This window comes from Sinocyclocheilus rhinocerous, unplaced genomic scaffold, assembly GCF_001515625.1.
Source record: "Sinocyclocheilus rhinocerous isolate Xijiao unplaced genomic scaffold, SAMN03320098_v1.1 scaffold4043, whole genome shotgun sequence".
Lineage (NCBI taxonomy): Eukaryota > Metazoa > Chordata > Actinopteri > Cypriniformes > Cyprinidae > Sinocyclocheilus > Sinocyclocheilus rhinocerous.
The window spans coordinates 132,383-152,363 of record NW_015654500.1 but is presented as its reverse complement, the minus strand read 5'-3'; the positions used below and the strand labels follow the sequence as shown (position 1 = coordinate 152,363).

Here is a 19,981-nt window from a genome sequence, read left to right as displayed (position 1 = left end):
TTGCATACATTTCTAGTACAAAAATCTGAACACTTTGGGTGCAAATCTTAAAAATTCTTTTTTTTTTTTTTTTTTTTGACATTTACATTTATTCATTTAGCAGGTGCTTTTGTGCAAAGCAAATGAGGAAAACCGAGCGATTTGCCAAAATGGAGGAAACCGTATTGACAATAAAGATGGCATAACATTTTAAATTGCTTGTGATGTTCCTCATTTTCTCTGGATAAAAGTGTCTGCTAAATGAGCAAATGTAAATGTAAAATGGTTGTTCACAACTCATTTATCTTCTGTAATGTGGCTTATTCCCAAGTGACCTGATTTGAATAGACCTATAAAAAGAGAAAACATGTTGGAAAATCACATTTTGGGTTGTTATAGGAATATTTCTGGATTGGTAAATCTGTGGTCAAATTTATTAAAATATATATTTATATAGTAGTTTTAAGTTTCTCTTATTACTCTGCCAGCTGCAAAGCTAGCTGATTTTTTGATGTTTGCTCTGTTTTTAGTTTTGTTTTGTTCTGTTCTGTTTTTTTTTCTGCTTTGCTATTTTGTTGTTGTTGTTGTTTTTTGATAGTTTTTGTTTTGTTTGCTTTTTTAAAATAGTTTTTTGTTTTGTTTGCTGTTTTTGTTCTGTTGGTTTTTTTGTGTAATTTGTTTGTTCTTTTTTAGTTTGTTTTTTGTTTGCTCTGCTTTTAATTTAGTTTTTTTTTAGCTTGCTGTTTTTTGTCTTGTTTTGTTTACTTTGTTTTTTTGCTGTTTTTATTTTGCTCTGTTCAATTTTGCTCTTGTTTGTTTTGTTTCATTTAGCTGTTTTTGTTTTGTTTTGTTTGCTCTGCTTTTAGTTAAATTTTTTTCTGCTTTATAGTTTTGTTCTGTTTTTGTTCTTTTTTATTTGTTTGCTCATTTTTGTTCTGTTTTTTTTTTTAGTTTTGCTGTTTTTTGTTTTTTGTTTAGTTTTTTGTCTTGTTTTGTTTGCTCTGTTTTTGGTTTCATTTTTTCTTTTGTTTGTTCTGTTTTAGTACTGTTTTTTTGTTTAGTTTTGCTGTTTTTTATTTTGCTCTGTTTTTTTCAGTGTTTTGTTTTGCTCTTGTTTGTGTTTTGCTTTGTTATCTTCGCTTTACTCTGCTCACATAATAATATAATTTTAACTTCTATTCATTTTTATATGAATTTAAACAGAAATGTTTGCAGTGGATGTGCTGCTTTCGAACAATTTTCCTGTGGTATGCAATTTAATGTTTTAATCACAGCGAGGATTGCTTGGCGCATGACAATTCCGCTTTAAATTGTGTTCTAAATAGCAAAACTCATGTTCTGAGAAAATACTTTTGCGCGAATAATAATGATCATTGATGTGAACTTGACTTTGTCTTATGGCTTTGGAACATAGACGGTAACGACAGACATAAGGATGCGCTCGTTGATCAAACAGTAGAACCTCTGTTCACAGGCGTTGCGCACAGACAGTAGCCTAATGATAACCCCTTTCGTGCTCTTCCCAATATTGTGACAAACACCATATTTAAAAGATAGAATTTGAAGGAAACTGTAAGATATGTGCGTTTTATTTTCAAAAATGTTTTGTTATTGACGCGGTGAGTCAGACAGCTATTTACACTGTAAAAAAAATAAGGCCTATCTCTTTCCATAAAAATATAGGCTATAAACATTCTAAAATATATGTTTACCTTTTAGGCAAATTGCATAAATTAGAATAGTGATGTCTCAAAACGCATTTATAGTCTGTATCTCATATTTTCCTAACGTGTTCCTACCCTTAACTACGTTAAACATGGTGTCATGTGGATGGAATATGCATGGAAATAATATGCAGATGACGTTATGCATATTAAATCTAGGCGTTGTAAGCTCCATAAATGGCTATTTCGGGGAGGAGACGGGGTGGAGATTCATGTACGCACAATCTTCCACTGACTGGGTATTACAAAGGGAATTTTGCGCAGGTTCTGGCATACGCATGGCTTTATAAATCTGAAAACTTTTGTACGTACGCAAAATCTAGCTTTTGTGCGTACGCACACATTTAGGATGAAATCTACGTAAAGTTTTATACACGAGGCCCCAGGACAGGTCCCATATGAGTAGAGATGAGGTTTTAAACATGTTTATTTAGAGTGTTTACATTACAAATATAAATAAATAAAATAAATAAATACAGATTATTTGGAGATTTTACAACTGCTCATCTGATCAGAATTAGAGATTTTAGAGATAGAGACGGATATAAATTTAAAAAATTTACATTTAATTCTCACAATTAATAATTATTTACAATAATAATGAACTGTTATTTTTTAAAACAGTATATGCATATTATATAGTGCATACAGTTATAGTAAACAATTATTAATAATTATTATTTATAATTCATTTTATATATTTAAAACAGGTTTTAACATTTACCAAAACCCCTTTATTTATATTCATATAAAATTGCATTAATATAATATAACTGCAAATTAATACAAAATCCTGTTGATTATTAGCTTTTTTAACAATGACTTGAAATATAACTATTATATACATGCAGTTTAAATTAATTTACAATAAATATGAACAACGCATTTTTGTTTGTATATATACAAATTGTTTCTATATAAATTGTCAGAATGGTTTAATTTTTATATTTACATGGATTTTAATTATATATGTGATCATTTTTATTAGTTTATTTTCTTTTTTTAAATCAATCATTGTATGATGTTATGAAAAGACTTTCTTTATGAGTAATCATCCTTTGCTTTGTGTACATAACATTCCAAATAAAACAGAAAGTAATAAAATGTGATATGTATACAAATACACTTTTGTGAGTATATTTTAATAGTACAATGCATGATTCACTGCAGTATCCAACCATAAGCATCACTGCATGGTTATTTAATATCTGAATCATTTTTTATTACATTTCCTGAAACAACTATATTGTGAAATATAATTTAAAAGCCACACAAATTATAACTCATTTCATTTGGCTTATTCCACCCACGCCAGTTTCTCAGTAAGACAGGCTGTGTAATATTTTGAACGATGAACCTGAGGTAAAAGATCTTGAATGTTGCGGACTGCATAAGATAAATCATTTGCCCAGCCAAACATGCCAAATGCGGATGTATTATTCGATTAAACCCCGAGGAACAACCTGTTCTCGCTTCTCCTGCTATATCATCCTCTCAAACCCTCTCACAATCAGATACCGACGTTGCCAACCGCTAATACAATCAGATTGAGCACCATCCCAGCAATCAGCATCTGTGAGCTGGTAATGGAGTGATGGTTGAAGTCTGTTCTGTCTGCTTAGCTACACCGAACACTGTTTACTCCTCTCATTTATCAGGGTGTTATGTGGAGCCATGCTACTGTATATAACACCCTAATATTTTATATACAGACATATATTAAAAGGCACCTACAAATTATTGTATCAAACCAGATGGAAACAAAGGAATTTGTGTTTGAATCATACAGCACAGAAATTCGTGACAAAAATACACCGGCTTTCATTTGAAGACACATCATTTTTCGGCCTCTCACTTTATTTCTTAATTTCTCCATTCTGTTGGATGAAGCAACTGAACGTCGTCTGACACATTCTTGGTTCTCATCTCATGGCCAATTGGTTATTACACTCATTTATTTCTAATTAACCCCGTTTTTTTACCAACCGTCCCGGGAGTGAGGAAACAAGTAAAGAGATAATGAATTATTAATGGCTTCTTTTTTCGTTTGCATTTTCTTTGTCATTGCTGTCTTTAAATGACATAGTTTGCTCATTCTTACACTTGAAGAACTTATGACCCTTATTTGGGAAATAATTAATCTGATGAATAAAAATTAAGCTATGAGAGATAGAAGTGTAGTTTGTTCAATTACATTTATGTACAATGCAATTCAACCAAATTTAACATATGTGTATACAAAAAAAAAAAATTCAGTGGACAAAAGACTTCAGACTCTGTAAGACATGGTTTTATATCATTATAATGGAATACAAATGGCTGGAAATTCAATGAAAAATGATTTATATATCAAATAAGCCTTAATAGTCATGTCAGTGTAGTGCTGTGAATAAGTAAGTACACCCCATTTAGAATAATATACATTTACATGGCTTTTGTTTGGGAAATATTTACTGTGATGAATACAAAATGAGGCTATGAAGGTTAGAAGTATAGTTTGTTCAATGACTTTAATGTACAATGAAATTTACTACATTTTCAACCAAAAAATTAATTGGACAAAGACTTCAGACTCCATTAGACTCCATTATTGGTTTTCACTGAAATCCCCTGAAAAAAAAAAAAAAACCTTTCCATATCAAACGAGTTCTTATTGTCCTGTCAATATAGTGCTGTGAAAAAGTAAGTGCATCCCATCGAAGGTCTTTTTAACGCACATGTACTTATTGAAACTTGAACTTTATTTGGACAAATATTTAATGGCTTATATTATATTTATGGCTGAACTTCATATAATTTAACAGTGAAAACTGTACTTTAATATCTTCAGTTGTCTTCTGTCAAAAATAAGCACACCCTATTAAAATATATTTATTTATTTTGTATGTGCTCCTCTGATTTACTATTTAGAAAGCATTGATAGGCCGAAAGTTATGCAGTTTAACAATTAACAATGAAAACTGGACTTTGAAATGCTTTATTTAACAAAGATATCTACAGAAACTCAATTGTCTCCAATGTAAAAAGTAAGTGCACCCAATACATAATGTTTTTAGCTAATTTTTACATGTAGCTAGGGCATATTTTTGATTTCGACATAATGGTACCATAGACTTAATCAAAATAGACTGGTTTATTGAGGTTTATGTTAAGTTCTTTCTCTTTTACGATGTTCTGCAAATTTGCACTTATAATCGTAATTTTGGGCGATAAATGTAGGGGTGTGATTACTTTTTTCTCTGTAGCTGTACAGGTCATTAAAAATTTACATTCTTAGTTTAATTTGTTCAATTACACTGCATTTTATCTGGTAACATTTGTTAAATGCCAATCCAATATATGTAACCCCAAATATATTCAGAATAAAATGAAAACGTGTATGAAAATCTCTACCAGTTGACACATTTCTAGCAACATTTTCATTTGCATCAAATTAAATCTGTACCCTTACTCCATTCAGGAACTTTCTCCACCACGGAGCATCTAAACGATCCTCTGCTGTGCCCTACGTTAAGTATACAACAACAATGTTCGCCGTAATTCATTTCCCCTGCGTTTGTGTCTGCCAACGGCTGATAGCTTCAGCTCAGGCCGAGCGCTAAGAATAGTCCTGCTTGCTTTTTGGCATCTGTATGTAATCCATTCAGGGCTGCCAGGGGACTAAGATGCCGCTGCTCACACCTATGGGATTCATAAGTGCTGAGAGGGTGGGTAGAACAGGGGTATGGTGGCGTGGTTTCGCGCCGAGGGACGTCTCCTCCTTCAATCTAAGACATGACTCGCAAGTAATATGGGCAAAGGAATGTGTAGCTCGTCGTGAGCGGTTCGGGTCACCGGGGAAAAGGATGTTGGGAGACTGCGGCACACTTGCATGCCTTTTTATGATGTGTAATCACAGACGGTGTGTGAGTCCTGGTTGGTTTTCTCGGTGTTGTACCATTTCTTAAAGGCTGAATTGACACGCCATAGGGCTTAGCGGATTTGCAGTGTGCTGTCCACAGCAAAGAAATACAGCACGGATAAAGACACATTTCGCCCTGGTTCAATTTCAGAGAGGACAAGTATGTACAGTAAAGTAATATAATAAGTGCCCAGAAGTACTACAGTCCATACAGCTATAGCTAAATAATTAAAAATCATTTAACAGTTGACCCTGAGAGGTCAAGTAAATATCTACAGCGGATCTAAATATTCATAATTAATTATAACTAGTTATGATTAATTATTCATATTTCCTCATGAGCTGATTCGTTACATTATTTATTTATTTATTATTATTAATACTATTACTACTTATATTTTACTTATATTTATTAGTTATGAATATTTAATTAATAATAACATTGATTTATTAATGGTTTAATATTGAAATTAATGTTAAATAATTTATGCACATAACGTTTTAAGATAAAGGCAAAAGGGTTATTCAGAAATGTCTGTTATAATGAAATGGTGACATGTCATTTCTTTCATTTTCCTTTGAATTTTAACCTGAAATCTTGATGTTGAAAAAAAGAAAAGTTCATGTAAATGTTACTTGTCAAATTTGCATTTAAAATAGAGATTTCAGTGTTTTTCAGCTGTTCAGACGCATTATTTTTCTCTCTAGGTGGGAAGCTATGGTGGGCAGATGATGTTCTCGCACAGCTGGGAACCATTAACAAGAGGGATGGAAAAAACCTGACGGTTCTTCGGGATAAGACCACAGGCATTGTCCACATCAAAGTGTATGACAAAGACAGTCAGAAAGGTAAAAAGAAACATATTCCTGAATGTTTTGTCTAAAATAAAACCCAGACACAACAGCTTCTAAAGAGTGATTAACATCAAATGTGTTTTTTTTCTTTTGAAAGCAAAACATGTTTACATTTGTTCACTCACAAGCGATATTAAGAGTTCACACACCTTTTGATCAATGAGTTACCTTCATTGACTTCCTTGAACGGAATGAAAGTTTTTTTTTTTTTAAATTTTTTTTAAGGAATTTTTTATTTTTTTAGTGCTATTTCAAATAGTTTTTTCTTTTTTTTCAAATAGTTGTTTTCATTTAACACTAACAAAAAAGCCATTTCTGGCAGTTAAATATTAATATTTAATAACTTAATTATAAAGTAATATTATAATACATATTATTAAATAATACATTAGAAATATAACAGCATATAATTGTATTAATTTTTATATTGTCTTCAATTGATTTGATAAACCACTATACTATTGGTTATGTTAAACTTAAGTATTTTAAAATCAAATAAAATATACACAAGACAATGTCAAGGGTTTCCACACCTTTTTATCATTTAATTCCATTTATTGACTTTTGAAAAAAAGTTTCAAGCCATTCATGACTTGATAATGAATTTTAATTTTAATTTTTTATTTTTTTTCAACTATTTTTAGTATATTTCAAGTATTTTAATGTGGTAGTATTTTAATAGTATTTATTTTTTATTTAAATTTTTATGTTTTTAAATATTTTTATGTTTGAAATAGTATTTTTGAAATATATTTTAATGACTTTTAATGAAATACCCTGCTATTTCTAGACTTCCCATGACCATGTTCCCTCTGACACGGTTTTATTACAATATTTAACTATTATTATTATTATTTAAAATTTATTTTATTTTAGTTGTGAAGACAACATTTATAATTTTGTTTCTTCATTTAATATTTATATTTTGTTTTATTTAACAATAATAGTAATAACATTTTTTTCATTCAAAAATTTTATTTATGTTACCTTAATTTTCAGAATAATTTCAAACTCATATTTTCATTAATGCCCCCAAATAATAAAATCCTTATAATTTCTTCAAGGTGAGGTTGCACATGACTCGGACAGCGGTTCTGTTTCATAATGGATATGTTTCTACGGCCACACATTGCCAAAGCCCTTTCCTCTTTATGAATTATGGCGAGAGACATTCATATCACTGACAGGTCTATTAGCAGAGGAGTTCTTGATCCTCTAAACGCTCTATTAGGATTGAAAAAAAAACTGGCAATTAGGGGCTCTTTAAGGTAAATCTTTTTGCTACCTTCTCAAATCTCCTCATACCAATTAGCTCCCTCATTTATCTCTCTGACACGGACCTCACGGGAGCGAAGGCCCGTCTCATTACGCCACTTCAAACGAGCTAACTGGGGTGTTTCTGACGAGGTGTCCGAGGAACAAAGTCAAAGCACCATCGTTTTTTTCCCCTCCACTTCGTTTTGTGTTTGTGATGTTCTTGAAATTGGTTTAAGAATGTACACAAGCTAGTCACCAAACTAGTTTGACAGATTACCATTAGATACACCTGTTCGCATTCACAAATTCTCAAATTTTCTTCGTAGGTCGCAATCCTTGTATACCAAACAACGGCGGTTGTTCCCAGCTTTGCCTTCCCACTTCTGAAACAACCCGGACGTGTTCTTGTACTACGGGCTACAACCTTCGTCCGGACCGCTCCACCTGTGAAGGTACGACCGTTAGTTGTGACCTCTGCATACGGACGTAATTAACCTTCCGATCTCGGAGGTATTCATTATTTTTCAAAAGCACATTGACCTGGAAAGGGGTTGGTTTGTTTTTTTCTTTGCTAGGTCTTCAGTCTTTCCTGATGTACTCCGTTAATGAAGGTATAAGAGGACTGTCTCTGGATCCCAGCGATAACTCGGAAGTTTTGATGCCGCTAACTGGCACTCTGTTCGCCGTGGGACTGGACTATCATGCCGGTAAGTATACTTTTTCTTTGATCATAAAAGAAAAAAACATAAAACCAAAAATAAATATTTTTAAATAAATTATTCTTATTTATAATTTTATATTATGAATTAATATTATTAATGTTATTAAATGAAAATGTATTTCAGTTTTAGTTTTAGTAATTGTATGCATTTTAGTAATTATTTATAGTTTTTGATATTTATTTGTATTTCAGTTTTAGTTTTATTAATTGTGCTGTTTTAGTTAGCTGCCAAGGCAACGTTTCTTATTTTCATTTTTCAGCTAATGTTTATGTTTTGTTTGAACTTTTCTTCATTTACATGCATTTTTTAAATCACAAAGGAAACTGCATTTTAATACTTTTTACTGACATACATTATTTTAATATTATTTATACACTACTATAATGTTTATCCGTTTTCTGAAATAACTTTTATTTTTGTTTGCAGTTTTAATTTAACTTTAAGTTTGTTGTAGTAATTTTATGTGCTTTTGTCTATTTTTTTTTTTACATTTATTTGTAATATTTCGGTTTTAGATATTATACTTTTTGTTACTTCAGTTTAGACATATTTAATTCAATTAGTTACAAAGGCAGCATTTCCTATTTATGTTTTTCATCTAATAGTGATATTTTATTATATTATATTAAAATATGAATTATTATATCATTAAGGAAAGTGTATGTTAATACTTTTTACTGTAATATGCATGTGTTATTTTAGTATTATTTATATACTGTTATTCATATTTGTTTTTCTTTTAGTTTTAGTCATTAAAACTAGGGCAGCATTTTTAATTGTTGTTGTTTTTTTTGTCTAATTTTAATATTTTATTTTATTCAGCTTTATTTAAATAATTGAAAATAATTCAGTAATGATAGTTTAACAAATGAAATCTATGTTGTCATAATTAAAAACAAAACAAAACAAATAAACAAGCAAAAAAGAGATTAATGGCATGGTCGTATTGAAAAGGTAGTGGCCAAAGTTCATAAATTATGGTAGTTTGGATGTAACATCACAGCTATAATGGTTAAAATTTGCCTTCAAGATTAGTGTGTTAAAAGTATTCTATAAAAACAGTGTAAAAATGTGAGGAAAACATGATATTTTGTTCTACGGACTACAATTAGGTAGACATTTTTGATTCTTCTGAAATGAGCTGTTATTGTTCTTTGAATTAGTTGTGTATTTAGAAACCAAAGCAATTAGGCATCGCCATGCCATGTGTACAACAACATATCACCCCTTGACATGAGGAAAACATTGATTTGCAGGGTATCTGCCAGTGTTTGGGACAGATTCATATAGTGCAGTAATTGGACAGCTGTCTCCGCACTGAGACAGAAATGCCACTCTTTGCATCAGCGACAGACAGTTCGCAGCTCTGCATTTGCATGATAAAGCAAATATTGGCATTGCATTGCATGTCTATATATATTTTTTTCATTGCGAGATGAGGTGAAGGGATGCGAAATGCGGTTATGACAGATGGAATATAATCGAAACAGATTAGCTGGACAGATGAGCCGATGCCTCATAACGATGTGAATGGGCTTCATTGGAGTTTTTGTCAAAAGGGATATAATGTAAATTTTTGAGTAGGCGAGGAGCTGGTGATGCATGAAGCTACGGATAATGCAGTGCGGCCAAGTCAAATCAATTTTTGTGAAAAGCGTTTTGAAAGGGACAGACCATGGGAGCCAGGACAATCACGAGTACTTTGGGCCTTTTTAGCCTCTATTGTTTTGGAGAAAAGGTGGGTTTGAATGAGAGCAAAAGGGCGAAGACATTTTGGCCAGCAGAAACAGACTCATTTTTGTAGGTAGAGCTTGACAAAAGCTCTTCAAAATCATTTTTTGAAGGCCTTGGTTATTCAGAATTGGCCATCAGCACAATAATGCATACAGTTCTTAGCTGCTGTGATGTAGAAGGTAAAAGAGTTGACAGCAACAGTAATCAAAAATTTGGGAAATTAGTATGCACAATAGGTTGTTTGCACATGACATCACTGATGACGCGCGAAATGCAGCTGGAGGGCAGGAAGTGATTTTTCTCCATAGGAATCACTAGCAGAAACTCAAAATGCCTGTGTTTTGCGTTGTTTATGGATGCTTAAATTGGCCAAACCGAGAAACCACAAGGAGCGCTCCTCCCGACCGCAGACGCAGGTTTACAAGCCACTTTTTCCTGCGTTTTTCAATCAATTTCTTGACTTTTCCCCCCTTATGAACAACACATTTTCTTACACGATAAAAGCTCCTTGTGGTTTCTCGGTTTGTCCGATTTGAGCATCCATAAACAATGCAAAACACTGGCATTTTGAGTTTCTGCTAGTGATTCCTATGGAGAAAAATCACTTCCTGCCCTCCAGCTGCATTTCACGTGTCATCAGAATCACGTGATTGCAAACAACCTATTAAGTGTACAATATCAATTGATACATATAAAACTAAAATGTAACAGGCGATGACTAATATGGTACAGATATCTTGTGCAACCCTAACTAAAGATACTTTTTGCCCCTATAATAAGGTAGTTATGCAATTTAACAGCAGGTGCTAACTAGTCTAGGCACACTTTATAATTAGGGGTTATTTTCTAATTGCATATCTTAGGAAATGATACATTGTACTGGACGGACATGGGCTCCAACAGAATCTCTAGATCCAGTCGAGATCAAACCTGGAGAGAGGACATTGTCACAAGTGGTCTTGGACGTGTTGAAGGACTTGCAGTGGACTGGATTGCAGGTGTGAAGGTTTCTCTTCTTTTAGCATTTCTATGCGTTTCCAAAATGATGTTGTCAGGCTTATTGTTTCTCTGTAGGTTCAGGGTCTTTGTTGCTTTGCATCCAAAGGTAATATTTACTGGACGGACCATGGCTTAAATCTCATTGAGGTCGCTCGATTGAATGGCATGTTCCGCGCCATGGTGATATCTGACGGTCTTGATCAACCCAGAGCCATTGCTGTGCACCCAATGAAAGGGTATGTATCTGCCTTTTTATTTTTCCACTCTAAAAATACCCTCTGGTTTATTTTTTTCTTCTAATGCTAAGCTTCAGTTTCACCCAAGTGTGGCAACAGCGTTTAAATGAATGACCTATGATCATCTAGAGAGCAGTTAGCATGTGCAATTAGCACCTCAAAGCTTGTTAACTGCAGATGTACGTCCTCCTTAAAGGCCTTATAATTTCCATTGCATGTATTCTAATTTGAGAGGGCCATCATAATCTTGACCTCATTTTTGTAATGAGTTATCTCATTATCTACAGCTTTGTACTGTAAAAGTGGAATATAAACATGAAGCTGTTATGGTTTTCACTGGCATCACCAAAAGACTCAGTTTTTAACGTCTACCCTGCAAATGTGAGAGACCATTGTTAATGATCCATTCAGTCCCTGATGGAATTCAAATCCTGCTCTACATTTTGTATAATTTACACTTGAATATGCAAAAACTGAACCTTTAAAGGTACAACAGGTTGTCACTGGGACAGTACTATCAAAGGGACGTCTTTGTACCTTATTTACCCTCAGAGTTAGGAAGGCAACTTTGTAAATGCAATAGGTTACAGATTACAAGTTACCCTATTTAAAATATAAAAAATATAAAATATAATATACCCTATTTAAAGTATAAGTAGAGTAACTATTTTAATTACTTTATTAAGTAATGTAACAAACATTTAAACCAGACAGGGTTAACCTTACAATAGTACTCAACACTGAATACTGTCAGACCTTTGTAATCGTTAACATTTTCATAAGTAACTGTAACTTAATTACATTTACATTTATTTTGTAATTAAATTATGCAATGCAGTTACATGTAACTAGTTATTCCCCAACACCGTTTACCCTTAACCGGTTCATAGTAGTACCTTATTGGTACATATTACTACTCTAAGGCACTAATATTCACCTTTTAGGGGTAGATAAGGTACAAAGTTGTGCCTTCAAGGGTACTGCGCCAGGGACCAGTTGTTGTACCCTTACAGGTTGTTGTAACCTTTTTTTTTTTTTTTGACAGTGTACTATCCGATTCCATTTAGAAATAGGCTGTGAATGGTAGAGGACAGGAAAAACACACCCTAATTAGAATTTTCCCATGAGGACCTGAACACAGCATTAGCCCAAACAAACTGTAACCCTGTTAGAAATGTACTTGTTTTCACTGTAACTGAAGACAGATCTTGGATTTCAAACTGTGCGAAGGTCAAAATTCCTCAGGATGACTACTTAACCATACTCTCCTTTGAATTCATGCAGGTTTCTCTTCTGGACGGAGTGGGGCCAGAGTCCTACCATCTCCACGTCACATCTCGATGGTTCAGAGCAATCCGTGCTTGTTAGCACCGGACTAGCAAGGCCCAACGGCATCTCCATAGACTACCAGGTCTGCTTCCCCTACATGCTTACTCTGCAGGTTGCAGTCCATGTTGATTTCATGGCTTATCTTACAGCTTTAGGGCAGCCAGATCATATATCCATTCATTCTTAATACAACAGATGCATGATGTTTGTCTTCCAACTGCATTGTAGGAAAATAAATTATACTGGTGCGATGCCCGCAACAACAAGATTGAAAGAATCAACCTTGAGCGGGGTGAGCAGAGGGAGATTGTGTTCTCATCGAGTGGGGTGGATATGTTTTCCATAGCAGTCTTTGGGGCTTACCTCTTCTGGTCTGACAGGTAATTTATTTTCCATAAATGTTACAGTCTCAAAGAATGGCCCAAGAAAGCAGATACCGTCCCATTTTCCCTACAAGGTCGCAATGCCTAGTGCAAAAAGACACTTTTGATTATTTCAGAATCTCCCGTGGTTCAGTGTCATTCCAAGGATGGGTTACCTCACCTTCTGTTAGAGCAGCTGTGTACTGTATTTTAATGAGTTATTTGGTTTTAATTATTCGAGGGCCATCTATTAGCAAGTGTCTAACTTTCGGTTTTGTGCCCCCATAACGGTAGAGCCTACGCCAATGGATCCATCCGCCGTGCTTCCAAGAAAGACGCCGTGGACGTAGTGACCATCAGGAGCGGCTTGGGCGTCAGTCTGAAAGATGTGAAGGTCTTTAACCAGGATCGGGAGAAAGGTTGAGGTTTCACTTTATGGCAGTTTTCCTGTTCTTTGAACATTGCACCAATGCACACAAGTACAAGTTTATCCCAGATAAAGCAGGGGTGTCCAATCCTGCTTCTGGAAGAACACCTTTTCGCAGAGTTACCTCCAACCTGCTCCAACACACATACCTGGAAGTTTCTAGTAACCCTGAAGACCTTGATTAGCTGGCTCAGAGGTGATTAATGAGCACTAGAGCTAAACTTAAAAGAAAAGTTGCCCTCCAGGGGCAGGATTGGATACTCCTGCTGATAACAAACACCTGGTGATGGACACCATATGTAAAAAGAGATCAATTAGACTTGTTGTCATAGCAGTAAATGTCTGAGAAAGTTCTTGTTTTTTGAGCTTTACAGGAAGGGAATAGTTCACCCAAACATTGGACCCTTTCAAATTACACTTGAATTTTGTTTGCATGGTGAAACTATTGTCTCAAAGCCATTATTAGGTGATATCATTTGTTTAGACCACATGTGTCAAAGGGCCAATGTCCTGCAAAACTCCAAAACATCTGCCTGAAGGTTTCTAGTAATCCTGAAGCACTTGATTAGCTGCTTCACATATGTTAAATTGAGATTGGAGCTAAACTCTGCAGGACAGTGACCTTCTAGGAACTGAGTTTGACATCCTACTTTGTATTTTTTTGACTTACCCAGGTACGAACGCTTGCAGCAGAGCGAACGGAGGATGCCAGCAACTTTGTTTTTACTTGGGGAATAACCGGAAAACTTGTGCTTGCGCCCACGGATATCTTGCTCAGGATGGACTCAGGTGCAACAGGTATGAGGGTTACCTGCTGTACTCCGAGAGGACCGTTTTGAGGAGTATTCATCTATCGGATGAGAATAACCTCAACTCGCCAATAAGGGCGTACGAAAACCCAAATTATTTTAAAAACGTTATAGCTTTGGCCTTTGATCATCGTCAGAAAATGCACGGAACCAATCGGATTTTCTTTAGCGATGTTCATTATGGGAATATACAAGTCATCAATGACGACTGGACAGGACGACGCGTCATTGCTGAGAGTAAGTAATTGTGTCTAATTACTTTTTTGCCTATATTGTTAGTCACGCTTTTTTGTTGGAAATAATTGTTTTTTAGTTATTTTGTCAGTTGTTTTGAGAACCCTTTCATGAATTCATGCTCAAGTCTGCTATGTTTTCTTGGACTTTTAATGTCTTTAAAAGCCCATATTAGATGAAGTAAAGATTAAATGACAATGTCCGGTGTAACTTAAATGTTGTTTAGAAAGCTGATACCTTCTGAATAATGCTGATGAATGATTTTTACAAAGCTTTTCAGACATCCTTAATGTTCATAGTATTATGTCTGTGAGGAACATTTGAATGAATTGGAAATTGGTTGTATGGATTTGTCAAACCTTTTAGATCATTTTCCAGAACGTTTAGCCTGATATTGTCTGTCCAAGGTACTTTCGTAACACATTTATTTGCTTTATTTGCAATGCAGCTCATATTTGTAGCAGCATCACGGCCAATTAATTGTGGTCAAATGTAAATAAATTATCCATACAGGGTGCAGCCAATTACTCTGATAAAGCAGCAGCCCAATAGCCGGCATTGAAATTCATACCTCTTGTGATTTATCAGGCCCTAACCTTGTCAACATTAACACACGTCTCATTTAATCAGTATGCCATTAACCTGCAGAGCTGTCAGTTCGCAGCTGCCGTGCTGAACGATAGCTTGCCTGAGAGGAATTGTGATATTTGTCAAACGAGGCCGTGGCAGGCGCTCAGATTGTTATACCTGACCCTAGACGCTAAGCTTTATCCTTTGTCATGGATTTATGCTGATATATTGCAGGTATGTATCTTGGTGTTGGGCTGATAAACAGCTTGTCTGTACATACTCTTGTTTGAGGGCTGATAGAGGTGAGGGAATGACTGGTAGCTCTTTAGTTGAAGTGACTTTTTTAGCTGATTTGTGACAATATTAGTTTTTAAATGTTGAGTTTAAAGTGAACTTACTCGGAAATGTTTTTGTACATTTCATCTGGCAGCTATAACTGTGTGTTGCTCCAACATCTCCAAAGACTAGCTTTTGTTGACAGGGTGGTTCAAATTAGAGCCCGGCCGATATATTGTTTAGCCGATATTATCGTCCGATATGAGCCTGTCGCCGATATATCGGTATCGGCAAATATGCCGCCGATATGAACATTTTTTTTACAGAACATATAACGCAGATTAAATGCTTCTGAATGGTGTAATTATTTAGTTTGTCCAGCAGAGTCTCCATTGTTTGCTACTGTCGACCCAGGTCAGTGTAGTGTAGAGATGCGCGGATGAGCTCAAACTTCACCCGAGTCCACTGCTTCAAATTATCCGCCCGCACCTATATTTGATCGTCACATTACAATGATTCTAATTCTTAGTTTTGCATGGTGATATGATGAATGGATGGCTCATTTTTAACAGCAGATTCAGTGACGTTAGAGACTACGTTGTCACCCAGTTGGAGAGACTCAATGCTAAGTAAATAAACAACAATGTCCCCGTCTTTTACTTTCACAATGAGATTATCATATTTGTTTGCTACATTAGTAGGGCCCTATGATTTCCGCAAGGCAGAAAACATGAACGGAATCGCGGAATCCAGTCATAAAAACTGAATTTACTGTATAACGCGGAATTTCATGGAATTTGTCTTATTTTTGATGTGTTATTTAAGTTATTTATAATAAGTGAAGTGAAGTTTACTGTTAAGTGCACTGACTCATTTAGACTCATTTTGAATAATAAAGTTTATTGTTAAATACCCTGCCTCCACTACATAGGCCTATGTTTGTCACATCATTATAAGTGTTTGATCACCACATTTGAGTTATCATTGCAAAAAATGTGTTTATGTATATATATATTCTGTTTATGTAGGCTATATACTGTATTCTATATACAGTACCAGTCAAAAGTTTGGACACACGAATGGGAAGTGTGTCCAAACTTTTGACTATACTGTACTATAATATAGCCTACACATAAAGAATATCGGCCGATATATCGGTATCGGTCTTTTTTACTCCCTAATATCGGTATCGGCATCGGCCCCCCAAAAAACCCATATCGGTCAGGCTGTAGTTCAAATCTGACATATTGCAGCTTCCCCAAATCAAAGCCAGTTCAAGACCAGACAGTTGCTCGGCTCGATGACTTTTACTCAGACCTCTATAGTTTTCACCAGTGCTGGTGATTAAAGACTTTGTTTTTGTCACGCTGTTAACAGCGCTTCCACATCTTTTTTTATTGACAACAGCTCAACCTGTTCAGTCAGCGTGAACTTTCACAGACAGAGGAATCACACCTAATCTTTCTCGCTCTTCATGTATTTGACTGTCAAAACTGTCATGCGAGCACCCTGCTTGCCTCTTCCTGTGCTTGCAACAGAGCCTTGGGGTTATTTTACACTTAAATTGCAGTGTGTTTGTTCTTGCAAGATGTTGATGACTTTTTTAAAGATTTAAAGGCTTTTTTAACCTAAAAATGAATAATACATCATTTTGTCAGACTCATTTTGTTGTTTCAAAACCTGTTTGACTTGCTACTTCTGTGCAACACAAAAGAAGAAATTTTAATGAATGACGTTGGTCATTTCCATGCAATATGAATGGGAACTGGAGTTTCCAAGCTAAAAAAAAAAAAACTTTTTTAATTAATAAATTAATATATTTATTTATTTTGATAATCTTCCTTCCCAGTGGGACTGGGCAATACTTATCACAATAATTTTGCTGACAGTATAAAATTTGGGAATTGTAATTTTCTTTGAAAGAACTTGCTTTGCAACAACTTCGAGATTTTGTAGGAAGGTTGCAGTTTTTGTATTATTTTTTTCATATTTTTATATTGGTATCTTATGTATGATTCCTTTTGTGTTCATTTGTTTAAAAATGATCATTTCATCTTTTGTGTTTGGCAAAAGCATAATGATTTTTTTTTATTTTTTGATGAAAGTTTCCTTGATAGTAATACAAATGTTTCAGAACAGTACAATCTATGGTAGTTCCCCTTCAGGAACTCGAGCTGCGTCGAAATTCGCTTTGGGAACGCCCCTGCGTGACCGCGTTCTGAAGCACGTGTAAAATCAGTCCAATGGAGCAGCGAGACGTCACGAGCGGGGTGACGTGAGCGCCAGGAAGTATAAAAGCGCATCCGGCAGAGCGCAAGTTAGCTTCTGCTCTTCTGTAGCGCTATGTGTATGTGTCAGTCTATTTACTGTTGTCTGTCAGTCCACAAGCATTCAAAAGAAAGATCGTGGGAGAAACCGTACTCATCCCGTATTACAGCCCCACAGTCTCGAATTATTCAAAAGAACATCGTGGGGCTGAATGATAAGGTATATGGGGCGATGCCAGTGGTGGAGCAGACGTTTGTGAGCTATCTCTCCCCATCCTCAGCATCGTCCCTGAAGGCCCCGAAGCTTCCCACCAGGCCCGTTAGGCTTACATCGAGTCTGGTTGGGAAAGCTTATACGGCAGCAGGTCAGGCTGGCGCATGTTTGCACACCATGGCGGTGTTACAAGCATACCAGGTTGACCTGCTCAGGGGTGGGGCTGCTGAGCGGGAGCAGCCCAAGCCGTCAAGCTCCTCATATCGCCAGTCTCAAAAACAGAGCGTTGCAACCCGCACCCCTCCACAGAAAGATCGGGGGTCGGGGCGACGCTCTCAGTCGGGGTCTTCTAGACCGAAAACGGATCTGCGGACCGTTATTTTGTCTAAGAGGACCTCGGCTAAACGGTCCTACCAATGTCAGGTCCCTGAGGGCAGCCCCACCTGGAGAGGAAAGGATAACATCTTAGTATACGGTGCCCAATCCTCCTCAGTCCCCTCACGGAGGTTCATTGATACCCCTGACTACAGAGAACCACTTATTTAGGCGTGGTGTGGGATTCTACCACGATGCAGGCACGTTTGTCTCCTGCTCGTATCGAGTCAATCCTCACAACAGTCAAGAGAGTAAGAGAAGGCCAGTCACTCACTGTCAAACAGTTTCAGAGGCTGTTGGGTTTGATGGCAGCGGCGTCCAACGGTATACCTTTTGGACTGCTGTACATGAGACCCTTGCAGTGGTGGGGATTTTCCCCGAGGGGGAATCCGCTTCGCATGATCAAGGTCACGCAGGGGCGTTCCCAAAGCGAATCTCGACGCAGCGTCTCGTTCCCTCGGGGAACCATGGTTACATACGTAACCTAGAGACGTTTTGTGTAAAAACTTGAAATTTAAGCCACTATTCACTAGGGATGTCACAAAATATCACGATATGATAATATCGCGATATGAAGTCCACGATACAATATTTATTGCGTTATTTGGGGAAAAAAAGACAAATGAAGAATTGGAAAGAAAAAGAAAGACAATTTTGTAAGTTTTAAAGTTAAAATCTTCTATGTAATGCACTTTGAGGGTTCAAAATTAAGAGCTCCAACCCATGTCCTTAACTAAGAAAACTTAAGTCAGAAAAAAGTCAGCAAATTCACTTTTACCTGAACTTTAAATGAGACTCAACCCTCTTTTTATTTGTGATATACTGTCTCAGTCTAAATTACATTCACACTGGTGTTTTAGGAAGCCAAACAAATTACTCATAATTTGCTGTTTATTAAGTTAGTAAGGTATTTGTTAAGTTTAGGTATTAGTAGGATTAGGGATGTAGAATATGATCATGCAGAATATGTGCTTTATAAGTACTAATAAACAGCCAATATGTTAATAATAGGCATGCTAATAAGCTACTAGTTAATAGTGAATCTAAAGTGTTACCGCAAACCCCTCTACAGGAACCTTCAGTTTATAGATATGAATAAAAGTGTTAAGTTTGATGAATGAGAAACAAACTCATTCTGAGAATCTCAAAGTTGACCAGTGCATGAAAAAACAATGGTTTTGCCTGTAGTGTCCTGCCTTAACTGTAGGGATGTAACAACATCAAAATCTCACGATACGATAATACCACGGTATGAAGTCCACAATACGATATTTATTGCTATATTTAAAAAGAAAAAAATACAAATGAAGAATTGGGAAAAATGAAAATTGTGTACATTTTAAAGTTAAATTATTCTATGCACTTGGAGAGTCCAAAATTAAGAGCTCCAACCCATGTCCTTAACTAAGAAAACTTAAGTCAGAAAAAAGTCAGCAAATTCACTTTTACCTGAACTTTAAATGAGACTCAACCCTCTTTTTATTTGTGATATACTGTCTCAGTCTAAATTACATTCACACTGGTGTTTTAGGAAGCCAAACAAATTATAACAATATAAATATATAATATAATATAAAATAAATGAAAATGAGTATTTCATAGGTATATTATTTTTGCTTTACACTACACTAGGGAAATTACAATACTTATCTCCTAATTTCTACACTTGAAAGAGATATTTTGAATTTGGACTGCATTTAAACCGCTAGCT

At 35.4% G+C, this 19,981-nt stretch overlaps 1 protein-coding gene across 1 annotated transcript in view; it reads left to right on the top strand.

Annotated features, from left to right (window-relative positions):
• LOC107717225 (low-density lipoprotein receptor-related protein 1B-like) overlaps window positions 1–19,981 on the top strand; it is a gene marked incomplete at its 3' end in the record, with an annotated part of 268,070 nt that overhangs the window by 119,214 nt on the left and 128,875 nt on the right. Inside the window, exons 31-39 of the mRNA XM_016523907.1 lie at window positions 6,313–6,453; window positions 8,043–8,168; window positions 8,292–8,423; window positions 11,036–11,170; window positions 11,278–11,407; window positions 12,692–12,818; window positions 12,965–13,116; window positions 13,393–13,517; window positions 14,200–14,571. Coding sequence (XP_016379393.1) covers window positions 6,313–6,453; window positions 8,043–8,168; window positions 8,292–8,423; window positions 11,036–11,170; window positions 11,278–11,407; window positions 12,692–12,818; window positions 12,965–13,116; window positions 13,393–13,517; window positions 14,200–14,571 — 1,440 coding nt within the window. The remainder of the gene's footprint in view (window positions 1–6,312; window positions 6,454–8,042; window positions 8,169–8,291; window positions 8,424–11,035; window positions 11,171–11,277; window positions 11,408–12,691; window positions 12,819–12,964; window positions 13,117–13,392; window positions 13,518–14,199; window positions 14,572–19,981) is intronic.